The sequence below is a fragment of the Typopeltis vanoorti genome, chromosome 22, assembly GCF_054136105.1.
Source record: "Typopeltis vanoorti isolate ZY-2024b chromosome 22, IOZ_Tvanoo_1.0, whole genome shotgun sequence".
NCBI classification, from domain to species: Eukaryota; Metazoa; Arthropoda; class Arachnida; order Uropygi; family Thelyphonidae; genus Typopeltis; species Typopeltis vanoorti.
The window spans coordinates 22,908,394-22,924,261 of NC_143570.1; the positions used below are offsets into that span (position 1 = coordinate 22,908,394).

At 36.0% G+C, this 15,868-nt stretch overlaps 1 protein-coding gene across 2 annotated transcripts in view; it reads left to right on the forward strand.

Annotated features, from left to right (window-relative positions):
* The window catches only part of LOC150094209 (leucine-rich repeat serine/threonine-protein kinase 1-like), an 803,235-nt gene that overhangs the window by 714,678 nt on the left and 72,689 nt on the right, over nt 1–15,868 (forward strand). For both annotated transcript variants that reach the window (XM_090412317.1, XM_090412318.1), the window contains exon 31: nt 14,343–14,624. In XM_090412317.1, the coding sequence (XP_090268443.1) occupies nt 14,343–14,624 (282 nt within the window). The remainder of the gene's footprint in view (nt 1–14,342; nt 14,625–15,868) is intronic.

Genomic DNA, 15,868 nt, shown 5'->3' on the forward strand with positions numbered 1-15,868 from the left:
GAACAAATCTTGTCTGTTCTGGATACTAAAGATTTTATGCCATATTTTTGAGATGGATGGTGAGTTGACGTATTATGGATATAATGACCTGGAAAAAAAAAAAGCAGTTGCATACAGGTTTATGGAAGTTATAACGTAAGCACTTGATCCAATTTACAGGGAGCCATGCATGGCCCTCCGAGTCGGGTCACACTGTTTTGAATATCTGTTACTTTTACTGAGATTCTTGAAAGCTGTTTCAATATTGGTTATTATATCCAAGTAAACCTGATGACAGAACTTGAATGAGTATCAATAGATCTTCTGTGGGTCATATATTTGCATTAGAAGTATGTCAGTATTTTGAAACTGTCTAATAGCATTGCACAACACACTGTAGTCAGGCAACATAACCTCCACTGTTGGAACTTTATGACAACACCCACCAAATAGAGGTAAAGAAAACCCTAAAAAGTATTTGATTAGGATGCCAAAACATACAGTATGTGGATGTTAGTGCTTTCTGAATGACCTTGCTGAGTGATAACCAAGTATTTGGCTTTCAGAATGTTCAAGTCAAAACTACCCTAAGCTATAGGTAAAAAAAAGCAGATCTTTATCAATCTCTTGTCTTCAAAAATTCCAAAAATCATTTAGGAATCTTTTGTCAATTACTGCTTCCTGTCCCTCATTTATGTCCATGGTGTTAACAGTATACGTATTGGAGGAAAGATTATTGTTTTTAGCACTAGCTCTGCTAAAAGATGTTGATTCAACTTTCCATGGTTTGAGAGATTCCCAATTTTTCCTAATGACCTGGTGTGTTTGGAGTGTGATGTTTCTTTTCTGAGTATACCTAAGATGTCTATAGGGTCTTCTTCCAGTGTAAGTCCATAGGGCAAGTTTGTTGGATGAAAATTTCTGAAAATTTAGTTTTGTTTTTACTGGATTTATGCATGTCACTGCTCTTTAATTCTTGCTAAATTCTTTTGTTAACCTGAAGAAGCAGTAGATGAAGTCAGAATCTCTCAATGCTAATACGATATCACCCACATATATAATGGTCTTGATTGGATACAACACCAGTGCCACAGTTATTCCTCTAATAGCAGAGCATTGCTAAACTTTCTGCACTAAGGATTTAAGTCCTCTGCTCTTCACCTTAGTGAAGACTTTAACATCTATTGCAAGCATTCATACCACACATTGTCAAAAGCTTTATTTAGGACAATAGTGCTTGAGGAAGCTTTACTGCTTGACTATATGATTAATATCCCTGATGAGAAACAGATTAAATTCAATTGTTCTTTTGGGAAGTTATAAATTTGTGTGCTGCAAACCAACTCTTTTAGATGATTTTAATCCTAGTATTTATAATTTTTGTGAGAATTTTACAATCTATATTTGTTAGAGTTATAGGTCTCCAGCTGGGATGTCTCGATGCATTAAAATGTTGTTAAAGATAGTAACCAGGATTAGGAGTATAAACTTCTATGGTACACTTCTATTCCCAGTCCATCAATCCCAGACTGTTTCCATTTTTACAACTTTTGAAGGCAGTTGTTATTTCTTCCAGTATTATAGTCTATCTATAAAAACAGAATGATGCTTGATGAAAGCTTTAGTAGGTCAATTAAGGAGATTATTGTTTTTCAGAGGATCTGAGAAGAGTTGTTTATAGTGTGTTTGTGTATAAAGCCTTCATGATGTCTTTGGTGCTTGTGAGGTCCTGATTGTTAAGAATGATTTCCCTAATTACCTTCTCTTTTTTGAGTTTTTGTCATCTGTGTGCTGTAGAAAGCACTCTTAGATGTAATCTCATTTTGAGATCACTTTTTCTATGCTTTTCTTTTTCTTTCCAGTTTTTATTATTATTATTATTATTATTATTATGTGACACCTCCAGGGAGTCCAAAGACTCATCGAGGGAGAGTGTGCCAACAGCATCAAACAATTGGGCCCCTTGCAGCTACTAACCGTGCTCAAACTTGCTTAACTTTTTACGAGCCATTAGTAGCAGAGGCTCTACCAATCAACCAACCTTTGCTGGCAAATATGTGTATTGATCTCTCTCTCTCTCTCTCTCTCTCATGATACCTCGACAGTCAGTTGCTTCTATGTCTTTGTGCATTTACAAACCAACATAGCTCTCGGTGCAGTTTGCAGAGATTTGCCTTTGTTTGAAGACCCTTTTCTTCCCATATTGGATGCTTGATGAGTGTTTTGAAAGAGAACAACTTTTCCCAATTTCAGGTAGCGGTATGCCGCTTGTTGTATATGTTTTCTAGTTGATTTTTAAAGAGCTCAGAGAAGTTACATTGTATCCTCCTGGGAACTGGGTCAGTTGCTGTCTTGTCTTTAATGTCCTGGTTGATTAGGATAAGTTTATGATCAGTAATGTTGATCTCTTGTGCTAAATTATTATGTCATATATATTTAACATCATTCCACAAATTTGTGGAAATATAAATCTTGTCTAGGCAAGTTTGACTGTTGTACTTAACTAAGTAACTTCTCTGTCATTGGGATTTTCCCTTCCTCCATATGTCCAGTAGGTTCATGTTCTTGCAACAGATATTCAGTTCTCTTATTCCAGTGTTCACTATCCAAGGGCCTCCTTTGATCTTATCAATTTGGGATTCTATACAGTTCCAATCCCTTAGCATGATGATATTAGATATGTCATGTAGGTAAAGCTGAGAGAAAGATTATTTGCTCTTTAGGATTGTTAAATAAATAGATTCCTGCATAGCAAAAAAGTCTTCCCCCCCCTTCCATTTAAAATCATTGGCAATGATGCATACTTCTACTTGTCATTGTAAATTGTAGGTGCCCAGAATTGGGTGACGTATTAATAAGGCAACACTTCTCACTTCCAGTTCTGAACACTTTCTCTTCTTGTTTTTACTGAAGGACCACTATGAGGCTAACGGAAATTTCTGCAAGAAGGTATTAACTCATTTCTCTTGATGCCAAGAGAAATGCCTTCATTTGATAAAGAGGAAGTTAATGTTATGAAGTAGCATAAACTTCCAGTCATAGTATTGTTTAAAATCTGACTTGAATACTCTAATGTTAAATGTGGCAATATTGACCAATATGAGGGTGGTCTGAAAAGTTCTCAACCTCGATCATAAATGGCAACACTATCGGCAAGATATTTTTTCTAAGTTGGTATGTCTGTCATAAGCATCCATGTGAAATTGCAAGTCATTCTATCAAGTAGTTTGTTTTATACAGCTGTCTGAAGCAAAAGTGTTGTCTGTATCCCTTGAAATGGATAAAATTGAGTATCATGTGATTATAAAATTCATTGTAAAAGAAGGTATAATGCTAAAAGAAATTCATTCGAAGTTCATAAAAGTTTATGGGCACTCTTCTTCTTCGTTTTTGACAATTAAGAAATGGGCTGCCAAGTTTAAACATGGCTGTACCAGCCTAGAAGATGATCCACATGAAGGACATCCCAAAAGTGTAACAACACCAGAAATCATTGATCAAGTGCAAGATATGGTATTGGATGATTGGCGAGTCAAAGTGCATGAAATTGCTGAGATTATAGGCATTTCAAAAGAACGTGCAGGATATATTTTGCATGAAGAATTGCAAATGAAAAACTTTGAGCAAGATGGGTGCCACGCTTGCTCACAGCAGATCAAAAAATGCACTCACATAAAAATCTCTAGACAGTGCTTGGAATGTTGTAACGAAAAAAAAAAAAAAAACTGATTTTGTGCATTGATTTATTACTACGGATGAGACTTGGATTCACCATTACACACCAGAATCCAAACAGCAGTCAAAACAGTGGACAGAAGCCGGTTGTTCAGAGCCAAAAAAGACAAAAGTCAGTTCCATCAGCAGGAAAAGTTATGACATCAGTGTTTTGCGATGCTAAATGCATTTTGTTTATTAATTATCTTGAAAAGGGTAAAACAATAACCAGGGAATATTATTCCGATCTTTTAACCAGACTAGATGAAAAAATTCGTGAGAAAAGACCCGGTTTGCAGAAGAAAAATATCATCTTTCATCAGGACAATGCACCTGCCTACAAAGGTGTTTTGGCAATGGTAAAATTAAGGGATCTGCACTATGAATTGTTGGAACATCCACCCTATTCTCCAGATTTGGTTCCCTCTGATTTCTGTCTCTTCCCAAAACTAAAACTCTTCATCGCTGGTCATCATTTTTCTTCGAATCAAGAGGTGATGATTGCAGCTGTAGAAGGGTATTTTGCAGATCTTACTGAGAACCACCACAAGGATGGCATAATGGTGCTAGAGCATCGCTGGAATAAATCTATTAGTCTTAAGGGAGATTATGTTGAAAAATAAAAATAATTTTGAAATTATAAATTCGTTTTTTCATTGTTAGGCCAAGAACTTTTCAGACCACCCTTGTATAAATTTGTTTTACCGGCAATTGCTTGTGTGGTTTTGTGCAGGATATTCACCTTTCATTATTAATCTTTTTATTAATGTTTGTGAAGGTGATCTAGAAATCTAGAACAGTAGTATTTTTTGGGAATAGATTCTTCACTTTCCAGTTCCTTAATAATAAATTCCAAACATTTTTAATAGACCAGTAGGTAGTTTTAGAGATTTTTTGTGACATCCTCTTTAGCACCTGCTGCATTCCTTATCTTTTTTGGTGCTAGATGATTTGTTTTCTTTTTGCATTATTTTTTCCTCTTAACCGGTTCCTCTTTTAACAGAGCCACTTAGGAAGTCCATAACTTCTGTTTTTTTTTTTTTTTTCTATTTATTTAATTATTTTTGTCCTTCCATTGGCTTAGTTATGGTCTGTTTAGATGAAACTGAAGATGTTAGGTTTCCTTTGTCCTCTAGGTGAGATATCTCTTCCATGTTTGAATCTATCTATTTGGAGGTTTTGAGTAATGAGTTTTCTTTTTACTGAGAGGAGACCTCCACATAGCCTTTAAAGGAATGTGGAGAACCGACCAGGGTAATGTCCAATCCTCAGCTTCTCATGGTGCACCCTGTTAGGTATCTACCTGGATACTGAACGAACGAGGATGCGCTGACAATTTGGGATTTAGCCAACCAAATTGTATTCTTATTGGCTTAAACCAATATACAAAATGATTGTACAACATGGCAAAATTTCATGCCGGCTAGGGCATCACCCGATTAAACAAGACCGCCGTTGTTTTCACCAGGGAACCAGGACGAACAGCGAAAAGTCAGCTACTGGAACAAATTCTAAAACACACCCCAACTCAATATCACCAGAATTGAAGATCAGTACTATCAACATAAGAAGCCTGAATGGCAAAGAAATGGGGCTAGCTGAGAAATTAGATAAGTACCAGATCAACATAATAGGGGTGACTGAAACAAAAAAGACCAAAACTGGCAAGCTCTTTCTGAACAATAAATACAAAATGTTATATTCAGTAAATGACAATCAAGGAAAAGAAGGAGTAGCCATAATATTGAACACTAAATGCGAGGCTAATTGTCTTGAATGGCAGGCAATTTCATGTAAAGTGATGTGGGCAAATATCAGAATGGGGAACTGGACAATGAGACTTATTTGTGCCTATGGTCCCACAGAAGGTTCTACTAAAGTAGAAGTGGAGGAATTTTTTTAGGCTTTAGAAAAAGCAACTGACACAATGAAAAATAAAAAATTGGTCCTTGTTGGAGATCTAAATAGCAGAGTAGGAAATGACTGTGAGACATACAAAAATATTTGGGGAAACTTTGGAGAAAAGAGCAAAGCTAATAATAATGGCAAATATTTGTTGGATTTATGCTCAGGACATGGACTGGTTATTACTAACACCATTTTCCAACATAAAAATGTGCACAAATTCACATGGAGAGAAGAGGCAAGGAATAAGAAAAGTCTCATTGACTATGTTATTGTTGATAGTGATGTTTTCTCCCTGGTGCAGGACAGTAGAGTGTACAGAGGATTTGAAATTGGAAGTTATCACCATTTAGTCTTAAGCAGGATAAAATTGAATTTCATATTGAAAAGAAGAACATGTAAGAAAGTTTTAAAGCAAATAAAAGTTGAGTAGCTCTCAGATGTGAACTGTAAACTAAAATACACAAACATTATTCAAGAAAAAATGAAACAGTTTGAGAACATGAACCAAACCTTGGAGATTCAGTGGCAAGCTCTTAAGAAAATATTGATTGATTCAGCCAGAAAGGCATGTGATGAGGTTGTCTACAAGGATAGAAAAATCACAACTCCTGGTGGACACAGGAAGTTAAACTGGCAGTGAAGGAAAAGAAGAAAGCATATCAAAATTTCTTGGCAAATAAGTCAGCTTGTGCTCTTAGAGAATACAGAGACAAATGTAAGAAAGCTAAAAATAGCTAAACAAAAGTCATGGGGAAACTTTGGTAAGAACATAGAAAATAAATATCAAGAAGGTGGCAAGATATTCTGGAGGTTGTTGAAGAATTTCAGAAATGGAGGAAAGAATGCTGTAAAAGGAATTAGAGATGATAAAGGTGATATGAAAACTGGAGAAAAAGATATCCTTGAAGTATGGAGTAATTACTTCAAAAAATTGCTAAATGAAACTACCAGTGATGCCAGTATAGTGATAAAAAACACTGATCAGGCATGCAATCAGGAATATAATCATATCCATGCTTGAAGTAGAAAAAGTCATCAAAAGTCTGAAATGTGAAAAGGCAGCTGGAGTAAATGATATCAGACCAGAAATGCTCACGTATGGAGGTATACAAGTTTTACAATGGCTATACTGCATAGTTCAGAGGGCCTTGGCAGAGGGAGGAATTCCAGATGTTTGGAGTAGAGCTCTGATAGTACCAATATATAAAAAGGGAAATAAAACTGATTGTGAGAATTACAGAGGTATTTCTCTACTGAGTGTTCCTAGTAAGATTTATGCTAGTATACTTGAGAAACGATTGAAAAGGATTGTGGAAGAGAAACTTGGTGAGGAACAAGGTGGATTCAGGCCAAATAGAGGCTGTCAGGAACAGATATTCACTTTACGATAAATAGTTGAAAAGTCATGGGAATATAACAAAGATCTGTATTTAAGTTTTGTAGATTTGGAAATAGCATATGACAAGGTGCAAAGAGAGAAGCTATTCAAAACACTACAGTTGTATGGTGTCAGTGGATGATTATGTCAAGCAATACTTTGTCTTTATTTGAGTTGTAAGTCAGCAGTTAGAATTGAAGGAAGTACAGGGAGATGGTCTAATGTTAAATCTGTTGTCAGACAAGGATGTACATTATCACCTCTGTTATTCATTATCTATATGGATTACATTATAAAGGAAAGTGGTATTAAACCTGATATCAAAATTGGAGATGTTAATATCAGCTCCTTGCTTTATGCAGATGATATTATACTTCTAAATAAATCTACAAGTCTGCAAGATTCCCTGACTAAATTGAATAACTGTTGTGATAGATATGGTATGAAGGTCAGCAATAACAAGACAAAGGTAATGAAAATAGGCATAAGCACTGAAAATATCAGCTGCATTGTGAATGGAGAACCTATAGAACAATTTTATGCAAAATCAATCTGTTCCCTGTCAAAGCTACAACATTGTCAGATCTTATATTTATATATCTATCTTCTACTTTGTACCATTTCAGCTACTTAGGCACGATTTTTAGCGAAGATGGTAAATTAAATATAGAAATAGACAACAGAATCAACAAAGCTAGTATGGTAGGAAGTCAATTGAATAAATTTATATGGAATAAGAGAGAAATTAGTCAAAACTCTAAAATTAGCTGTATACAAGACAGTGTTCAAACTAGTTTTAACTTATGGATCTGAAAGCCGGATTAGAAGTAAAACACTTGACCAAAGACTAGAGACAGCAGATATGAGAGTCCTGAGAAAGATTAGATATTAGATGGCATCAATGTCAATATCATATTAAAAACAGGGATATCAGGAAAGAACTTAACATTTTCAGCATCCAGGAATGCATTAGCAGAGCTAATCTCAGGTGGTATGGTCACTTAAACAGAATGGGAGAGGAAAGATTAGACAAACAAGTGTTCTCTGCCAGTTTGGCAGGAAAAAGACCCAGAGGAAGACCAAGATATAGGTGGATTGATATGGTAAAAAGCGCCTTAGATGATAGAAATATAAGATCTGAGAATGTTGGAGTCTTGACAAGTAACAGACTGATTTAGAGGAAAATTGTAGGTAGGAAGTTATTAATAATGTAAATTTTTCATGTAGTACTATTATATCCTGTACATCCCTTTAGGGAAAAGTCAGGAATTTGATGATGATGATTAGTTTTCCTTTTATTAATACTAACTAGGGAAATCATCTGAAATTCACTGTTACCAAAGGTTGTATTCTCAACAGTGTGGAAATTGGCCCAATAGTGCCTCTGACTTTTTCAGATTATGTTCTATGTAGAAAGGTGTTAATTTTATGTATGTTTGATCTGTGTTTCCTGCAAGTTGCAGGTCACTCTCCTAATATATACCCTATCCATAAACAATTGAATCACTTAGTTTTTGGACAGTCTGCACCTAGATGGTAATAGGCACACAGTGCAAACACTGCCTTCTAGGTAGTTGACTAAAACTCTAACTGATCCTATGAAACTATATTTGGAACTTGCTATTTCATTTCCATAGTGAAAAGGATGTTCTATGACCACCATTCTCTTTCTTCTGGACATTACTCTTTATATACATCCTTAACTATTCCCTATTTAGATAAGACTTTGTATGTAATCTCGTCTGAACTTTTGGTGTATTCATATGGGAACTTCTACTGTCTTTACTGTATGGACCTGGCTCCAAATCATTATGGGAGTGATTAACTGATATCCTTTATTTTAGTGCCTGCTAGTTGTCTATCTCTAGGTTATATCTCTTGTAATGACCTTATACTGCTTACCACAAAAAGATATGAGTGCATAGATATAATCTGCTCCTACTATCTGTTTTAGTACTTTAGCAAAGTAGAAGAAATGTACTAGAATGCTGGCAAAAAAAAAAAAAAAATCCTTGTGTTAACAACATGTCTATAATTCCTAATTTTAATGTCACAAGTGTCTCTCAAGAGTAGAAGTGAAACAAGCCTTCAGTCTCATAAGTATAGTGTGGTGGGAATCTTATGATTCACCACTAGCAATAGGTATGAGAATCTGCATATCCTGTGAAAATAGCACTTGCAGCAAGACAATCTTGCACTGAAAACATACCAGTGCCAGCAGAAAAAAAAATCCCACACTGACAGACCAGTGCCTGCAAGGAAAGGGGGGAAATCTTGCACTAAAGAACATTGTCGGCAAAAGAAGAGAAAATCCTACTCTTGAAAGTGTGTGTGCAAAGTACAAGAAAATACTAGGATGCTGGCAACCTACCCCAACTCCACATGGAAAACAAGCCAGTGGAAGTGAAAGTCAGCATGCAATGGCCAAGCGGCCTCAGGAACAAGATATATCATGGTTGGAGCCAGCAGACCACAAAGCACTCAAGAAGCACCCAGTCTGTGACCTCGCAACTGCAGCAAAGAAAAAAGTAAACACTTAGGGGAAACACTGGGAGATTTAAGCTGTCACAGGGACAAGAATTACCAAAACAGAAAAATATGCTAAAGAAGCTGGTGATGCACCTGGTTGTACTGCACCAGAAAATTTTAATCTTAGGACCTTTGTAGTCAGTGATCCCACACAACAGAAGCTTAAAGCCCAGAAAGTAACAGAGAAGATGGCTACTTGGGTGGTTAGCTTCTGATATCTTTTTTTTTATTTGGAAAACAGTGTTACTGAGATACCACACTTTAAAAACTGGGAGGCCAAAACCTCCAAGTTTCTTTGGAAACTGAGGCTGTTTGAGTCAATTTCCTAGCTGAGATTTCCCCAGAAAATTTTCAGAGAATTTCTCTACAGCCAGTTAGTTATCTTCCTCATCTGAGATGTCTATGATATTTATGATAGACTGATAGGCTTAGCAAATTATACTTCTGATGATTGTAGCCTTGGAAGAAAGTGAGTCATCTAACTTAACAGTCTAACGAAGTTTTGGCTATTAGTTTGTCAATGTGAAGTTCAGAAAGTACTCAACATCACATCAGTGGGAGACTCCTAAGATAGTAAGTTAAGCTTCTTCATGTACTAGCCCAAAGGTGATATTATTTGATTCCATTCTTCATATATTTTCACTTGCGTTTTATTGTTATTTGTTGTTAAGTTGGATACTTAACAACAAACTTTAGGATTTTGAAGAAGTTGTAAATAGAGTCATTGTCTATAAGTATACCCACCATGTCATTTATTTATTTAGATTCTTTCACAGTGGGTAGTAGTGGAATTCCTCTGGCAGCATGTGTGATTGATGCTGATTTCCTGAAGAAAAGGCTCAAGGAAGACTAGTGCATTCTTGTTTTATTCCCCTCTTTGGATGTTAATGGGAGTCTAACAATGTTCCGTTTATATGAAGGCGGGTGAAGTTGTTATATGCTTCCTGAATTACAGAGAGGATTCCTCACTGACCCCAGCTTTCCTGAGAATGTGAAATAAGAACAAATGATTAACTCAGAGGTTCAGTTTAGATGGATGGAAAGCAATGCCATTTGATAACGTTTGATGTTCCAAATGAAGCAGAAGAGAAAGAGAAACAGATTAAATTCTGCTTAGCAGACTGGGACACAATACATTTGCAGGCTCTGGATAACATACCTCATCCCCAACTTGAGCCAATTATTTAGCACCTGAATAAGAATCTTATAGGTTGAGTTGATAAGCTGATAGGGCTAGTTTTTGATGAGGAAGATACTTCTGTTGACTTTAGGAATGAAGATTGTGTGTCACTCCACAGACTTGCTTAAGACATTTCTGGTGGACAGGAAAGTGTTAAATAGTGCCACAAGAATGAGGTGAATGAAATCCCATGCCTCATGATAAAACTTTATCACTAATCCAACTGATCTCCAAGTCTTTTTCCAGTGTAGCATTGCTTATTGCTGTAGTGATAGATCAGTCTAGTCCCACTTGGATATACACAGGAGGGGTAATGGATAGCAATGTTCCAAGAGGAGTAATCTATGAATGTACCATTGTCATGATACGATGGTGGTCTGAAAAGTTCTCATATAAAAGAAAGGCATATACTGCAATTTTCTTAGACTTGGCGAAGGCATTTAACAGGGTGCCACATGATAAGCTGATATTTAAGTTGCAGCACATGAGTCTGGATGTCAGATTGGTCAACTGGATTCAGGATTGGCTGTCTGATAGGTATCAGAGAGTTGTGTATGGTGGAGCAGTTTCCAGGAGGCAGAGGGTTACAAGTGGGGTCCCACAGGGCTCAGTACTAGGACCTATATTGTTTAACCTTTATATCAATGACATAGCCAGTGGATTGCAGGGGGATATTCAGTTGTTTGCGGATGATGCAAAGCTGGGAAGGATTATTAGTAATAGTGCAGATGTGGTAGCCCTGCAAGAGGATTTAAATAAGCTAGATGGATGGGCAAATGAATGGGGGTGTCAGTTTAATGCAGCAAAATGTAAGGTCTTGAGGTTTGGGAAACATCGATGGGATGCTGCATACTCTATGGGAGGAGTTATACTGGAGGAAGTAGGGGAGACAAGAGATCTGGGGTTGATGATTGATAGAAACCTGAAGTTTAGGGGACATATTGCAAAGGTGGTGAAGGTAACACAGAGGATTGCTGCTATTATGAGAAGGACACTGACCTGCAGAGATAAGAGGGTTATCATTCCGTTGTATAAGTCTCTGATCAGACCACACTTGGACTATTGTTCTCAGATTTGGTCCCCAGGATTTGAAGGGGATAAATTAACTCTGGAAAGGATACAAAGACGGATGACAAAGATGGTTTCAGGACTGTACAAGGATAGTTATGAGGATCGGCTGAGAGAATGTGGACTGCAGAGTTTGGTGGATAGAAGAAGGAGAGGTGATATGATTGAGACTTTTAAACTGTTGAGAGGTCGTTACAGGGTTGACACTGGGGAGTTCTTTCGCTTGGTTGATCAGCGGGAAGGAGTGATGACAAGAGGCCATCCCTGGAAGTTACGAAAGGAAACTGTGAGCAAGAGGGTAAGGAGTGGTTTCTTTGTGTGGAGGGTGGTTGAGCCGTGGAATGCATTGCCTGATGGAGTGGTGGGAGCGAGAACGGTCAGTGAGTTTAAAGAGTGGTATGATAAACTTTGTGTTTCTCAGGTGGGGACCTCCCCTCGATGAGTCTTGACAGACTTTATGTCTTAGGAAGGACCTCCCTCGATGAGTCTTTTGACTCCTTGGAGGCCTGAATAATAATAATAATAATAATAATAATAATAATGTGACATACATTCTTTACTTTAGAAACAAAGGACAGTGACACATAGAAGCTGCCTAGCTTTGTACCAATACCATTGGCCATCCAGATGTAGTCTATTGTGTAGGGATTATAAGTTCTCCAAATGTCTGTAAACTGTGCATTTTTAATATGAATTTCAGAACTGGAACAGCATGTAACCAGCTGTTCCTGTTCTGAGATTAATACCTACTTATAAACCATATTTACAACATAGGTCGAAGTCTCCTAATAAGAAAGATGATGTGATGGATGCCATAGAAATAATTTCCATCCTCTGGAAGACTGCAGGTCTCTGATTTGCATAAGTCTGCTCTCTTCTGCATCCCTCTGGATGGAAAACTCCTAGGAGGTGTGGGGAGTAGCTTCATTACTCTGATCCCAGCACAGGTGGCATACCAATGCTTCAAAATGACGGTTCTTTGATGAAAATTAGTTTCTTGAATCAACAAGCTTGATGTTGTAGGCCAGCAGCATCTTATCCAGTGCTTGGTAGGCTGGTTGAAATGAGACTGTTGCTAAAACAAAGCACACATTTTGAAAGACTGAATACTATCTAATGATTTGCACTTTTAAGGAAAGCTTCACTGTAGACAGAAATAGAAATTTTGACAATAGATATCTACATTAATAGTATTTTGTAGCTTTTGCTGTTCTCATAGTAAAAATTCATGATATAGAAACACAACACTAGTAGACATTGACATTATCCCACACCCAGTTAAGATTAAAGAACAAAAAGTATCTTCATGATTTCTCTATAGCTTCATGCTCTGTTATGTGATTGAAGTAGTAACTATCCATCCTATGCTGAGAGTAGGATTCTTGGTTTGTAGAATGCAAATGCAGTTAATAATAAAACTGGAGCATGCATCACCAAGGTATATATCATCTCTTGTTTGATGTATTTTCACATAAGCACACATTCATTCTGAGATTCTTAATTAATGCAGTTAATAGAAATAAATCATAAAATTATACTTAAAATATATATTGCAAGTAGTGATTATTAAGCACAAATGCTTTTTAAAAAAAAAAAAATAACTAATAGGTAGAAAAGAGAAAGAGAGAGAAAAAAAGGGGGAGTAAATTTTGCAAGAGTTACATTAAGTGGCATGCAAAAAAAATTGACAGATTTGGTGGTAGTGTGGACTAAATTTTGTATACCACTTTAGGCCTCTATTAAACAGGGTTGTGATCTTACAAGATGATGAAATTAATCTGCCTACCACATAAAGGCATTTCCAAACATCCATGGTACTTAGTGAGGGTTCAACAAGACAACAGATTATGGCAACGATGAGAAGGACCTTCACATGCAGTAGCAAAGAGGTTATGGTTCTCTTGTATAAGACCTTAATCAGGTTTCATATGGATTATTGTGCACATATCTGGTCAGCTTGTTTTCAAGGGGGGGAATGAAGATATTGTAGAGAGTCCAAAGAAGATTCACTAAACTGTCTAGTCTCTGGAATGTGGGATATGAAGACAGATTGAAGAATGCAAATTGCAGAGTGAATAGAAAGAGAGGGGATATGATTGAGATATATAAGTGTATAAGTTGGTGAGGGTTTGTTGCAAGATTAATGTGAAGATCTTTCATAAAGTAGAGAGAGAGAGAGAGTCAAGGATAAAACAAGAGACCATCCCTATATAAAGGGACAGGTTCTTTGTATGGCGAGTGCAATGCATTGCTGAGAATGTGACAAATGCAGAAACTGTGAATGAGTTTAATGAGAAGTTCAGGGATCTTTTTGCATGAGAATATGAACCTCCTATGATGATTCTTTTGATTCCATGTACATCTGATAATAATAATAATAATAATAATAAACATTAATGCAACTACATATATTTGTCGTTTGATATGTAATTAAGGTAAAAACAATATATAGCTATTATCTTAATATGCTTTAAGCAGCTTAAAATCTCTTAATTAGATGATAATTAAGAGATTTTTATCTATACTATGTTTTTTTTTGTCCTATCTATCCCTTTCTAATTGTAATGAATTACTTTTTTCTTCCAGCACATCATCATATTCTGAAATAAGTACTATCCTATTGGATTCAGAAATTGGTGTGCCCTGTGCAATCCGCAGTATGTGTTATCTACCAGAAATTTGCAAAACTGCCATTAGTACTAGTGGTGGTCAATTATGGTTGTGCAGTACATTGCAGAACACTTATAAGAATGAAGAAAATGAATGTGATGATACTCCTGGTGTCTTTTCTGTAAGAGATATACAAGAATTAGGAAGTAATGGCAAGCCTATATTTTGTATTGCAGCAGTACCATTTGGTAATGCAAGGTATTGTGTTGTCTCTTTCATTATCTTATATTATGCAATATTGTTTGATTTATATAGATCATTTGAAATGTTCTTTAGTTAGTTCTCATTATATGCTAAAACGTTCACTGAAAATTGTTGTATATAATGAAAACTGTAAAACGGAAAATATAATAATTAGAATTCACACGAAGATAGAGGAACTGAACTGGAACTACATAAGGTCTGGTAGGCTTTTCAAATGAAATGGAAACTAATACAAAGACTGAAGATTGCATTTAAAAAACTTTTAAATGGATACCCGAGTTGAAGCCATTGTCATCTTCCCATTGCTGCTTTGCATAGTGGCATTTCAGACATTTTCAGTTGTCCCTTTTATACCTTCTAGTCTAATCAGCTCCCAGTCATGTTCATTGATGTGGACTATAGCATTGTTGTTTTCCACATAAAAGAACCAGCAGCATTTTTTTTCCCCCAAAAATTTCAGAGTAATTTTGTGAATTTCTTAGAATTCATCCTGCTGGAGTATGTTGACAATGGTTTTCTTACTGCCTCAATATTTACAACCTCAGTATAGTTTCTTTCACAAAATTCATTCAAAAGTCCATTCATATACTCTGAACAGACTTCATTGTAGTTATTACAAGTGATGACAATGGTCAGTGTAGGTTAACGTGTGGAAACTGCAAATAGATGAAAATGTGAAAATTGAAAGACCACGAGAGTTGACTATTGTATATCTGATTTTAATTATAATAAAAAAATATTTGTTATTGATGCTAAATAAAAGGAACTATAAAATATTTAGCTCATCATCATCAAATTCCTGATATTTACATGTCAGGAATTTTCAACCCCTTGAAAATTGTGCACCACTTCACACATTCTTTACTAGTTGTTCTTGAAGAGTGAATGGTAAACGGGTAAAAGAGGTTGATAGAGAGAGAGAGAGAGAGAGATGATCATAAGTGCTTTTTTTTTAATTAATAATTTTAAGGTGAAATATGATGTGCTATGTGACTAATGATCAGTGTGGGCCTCTTAGATAATAATAATAATAATAATAATTACAATAAACAGCATATATCATCATCGTCATCAAATTCCTAATATGTACCCTTAACGAGTGTACAGGATATGATAGTACTACATGAAAAACTTACATCATTACTAACTTCCTATATACAATTTTTCTCCAAATCAATCTGTTACCTGTCAAGACACCAACTTTATCAGATCTTATATTTCTATCTTCTAAGGCACCT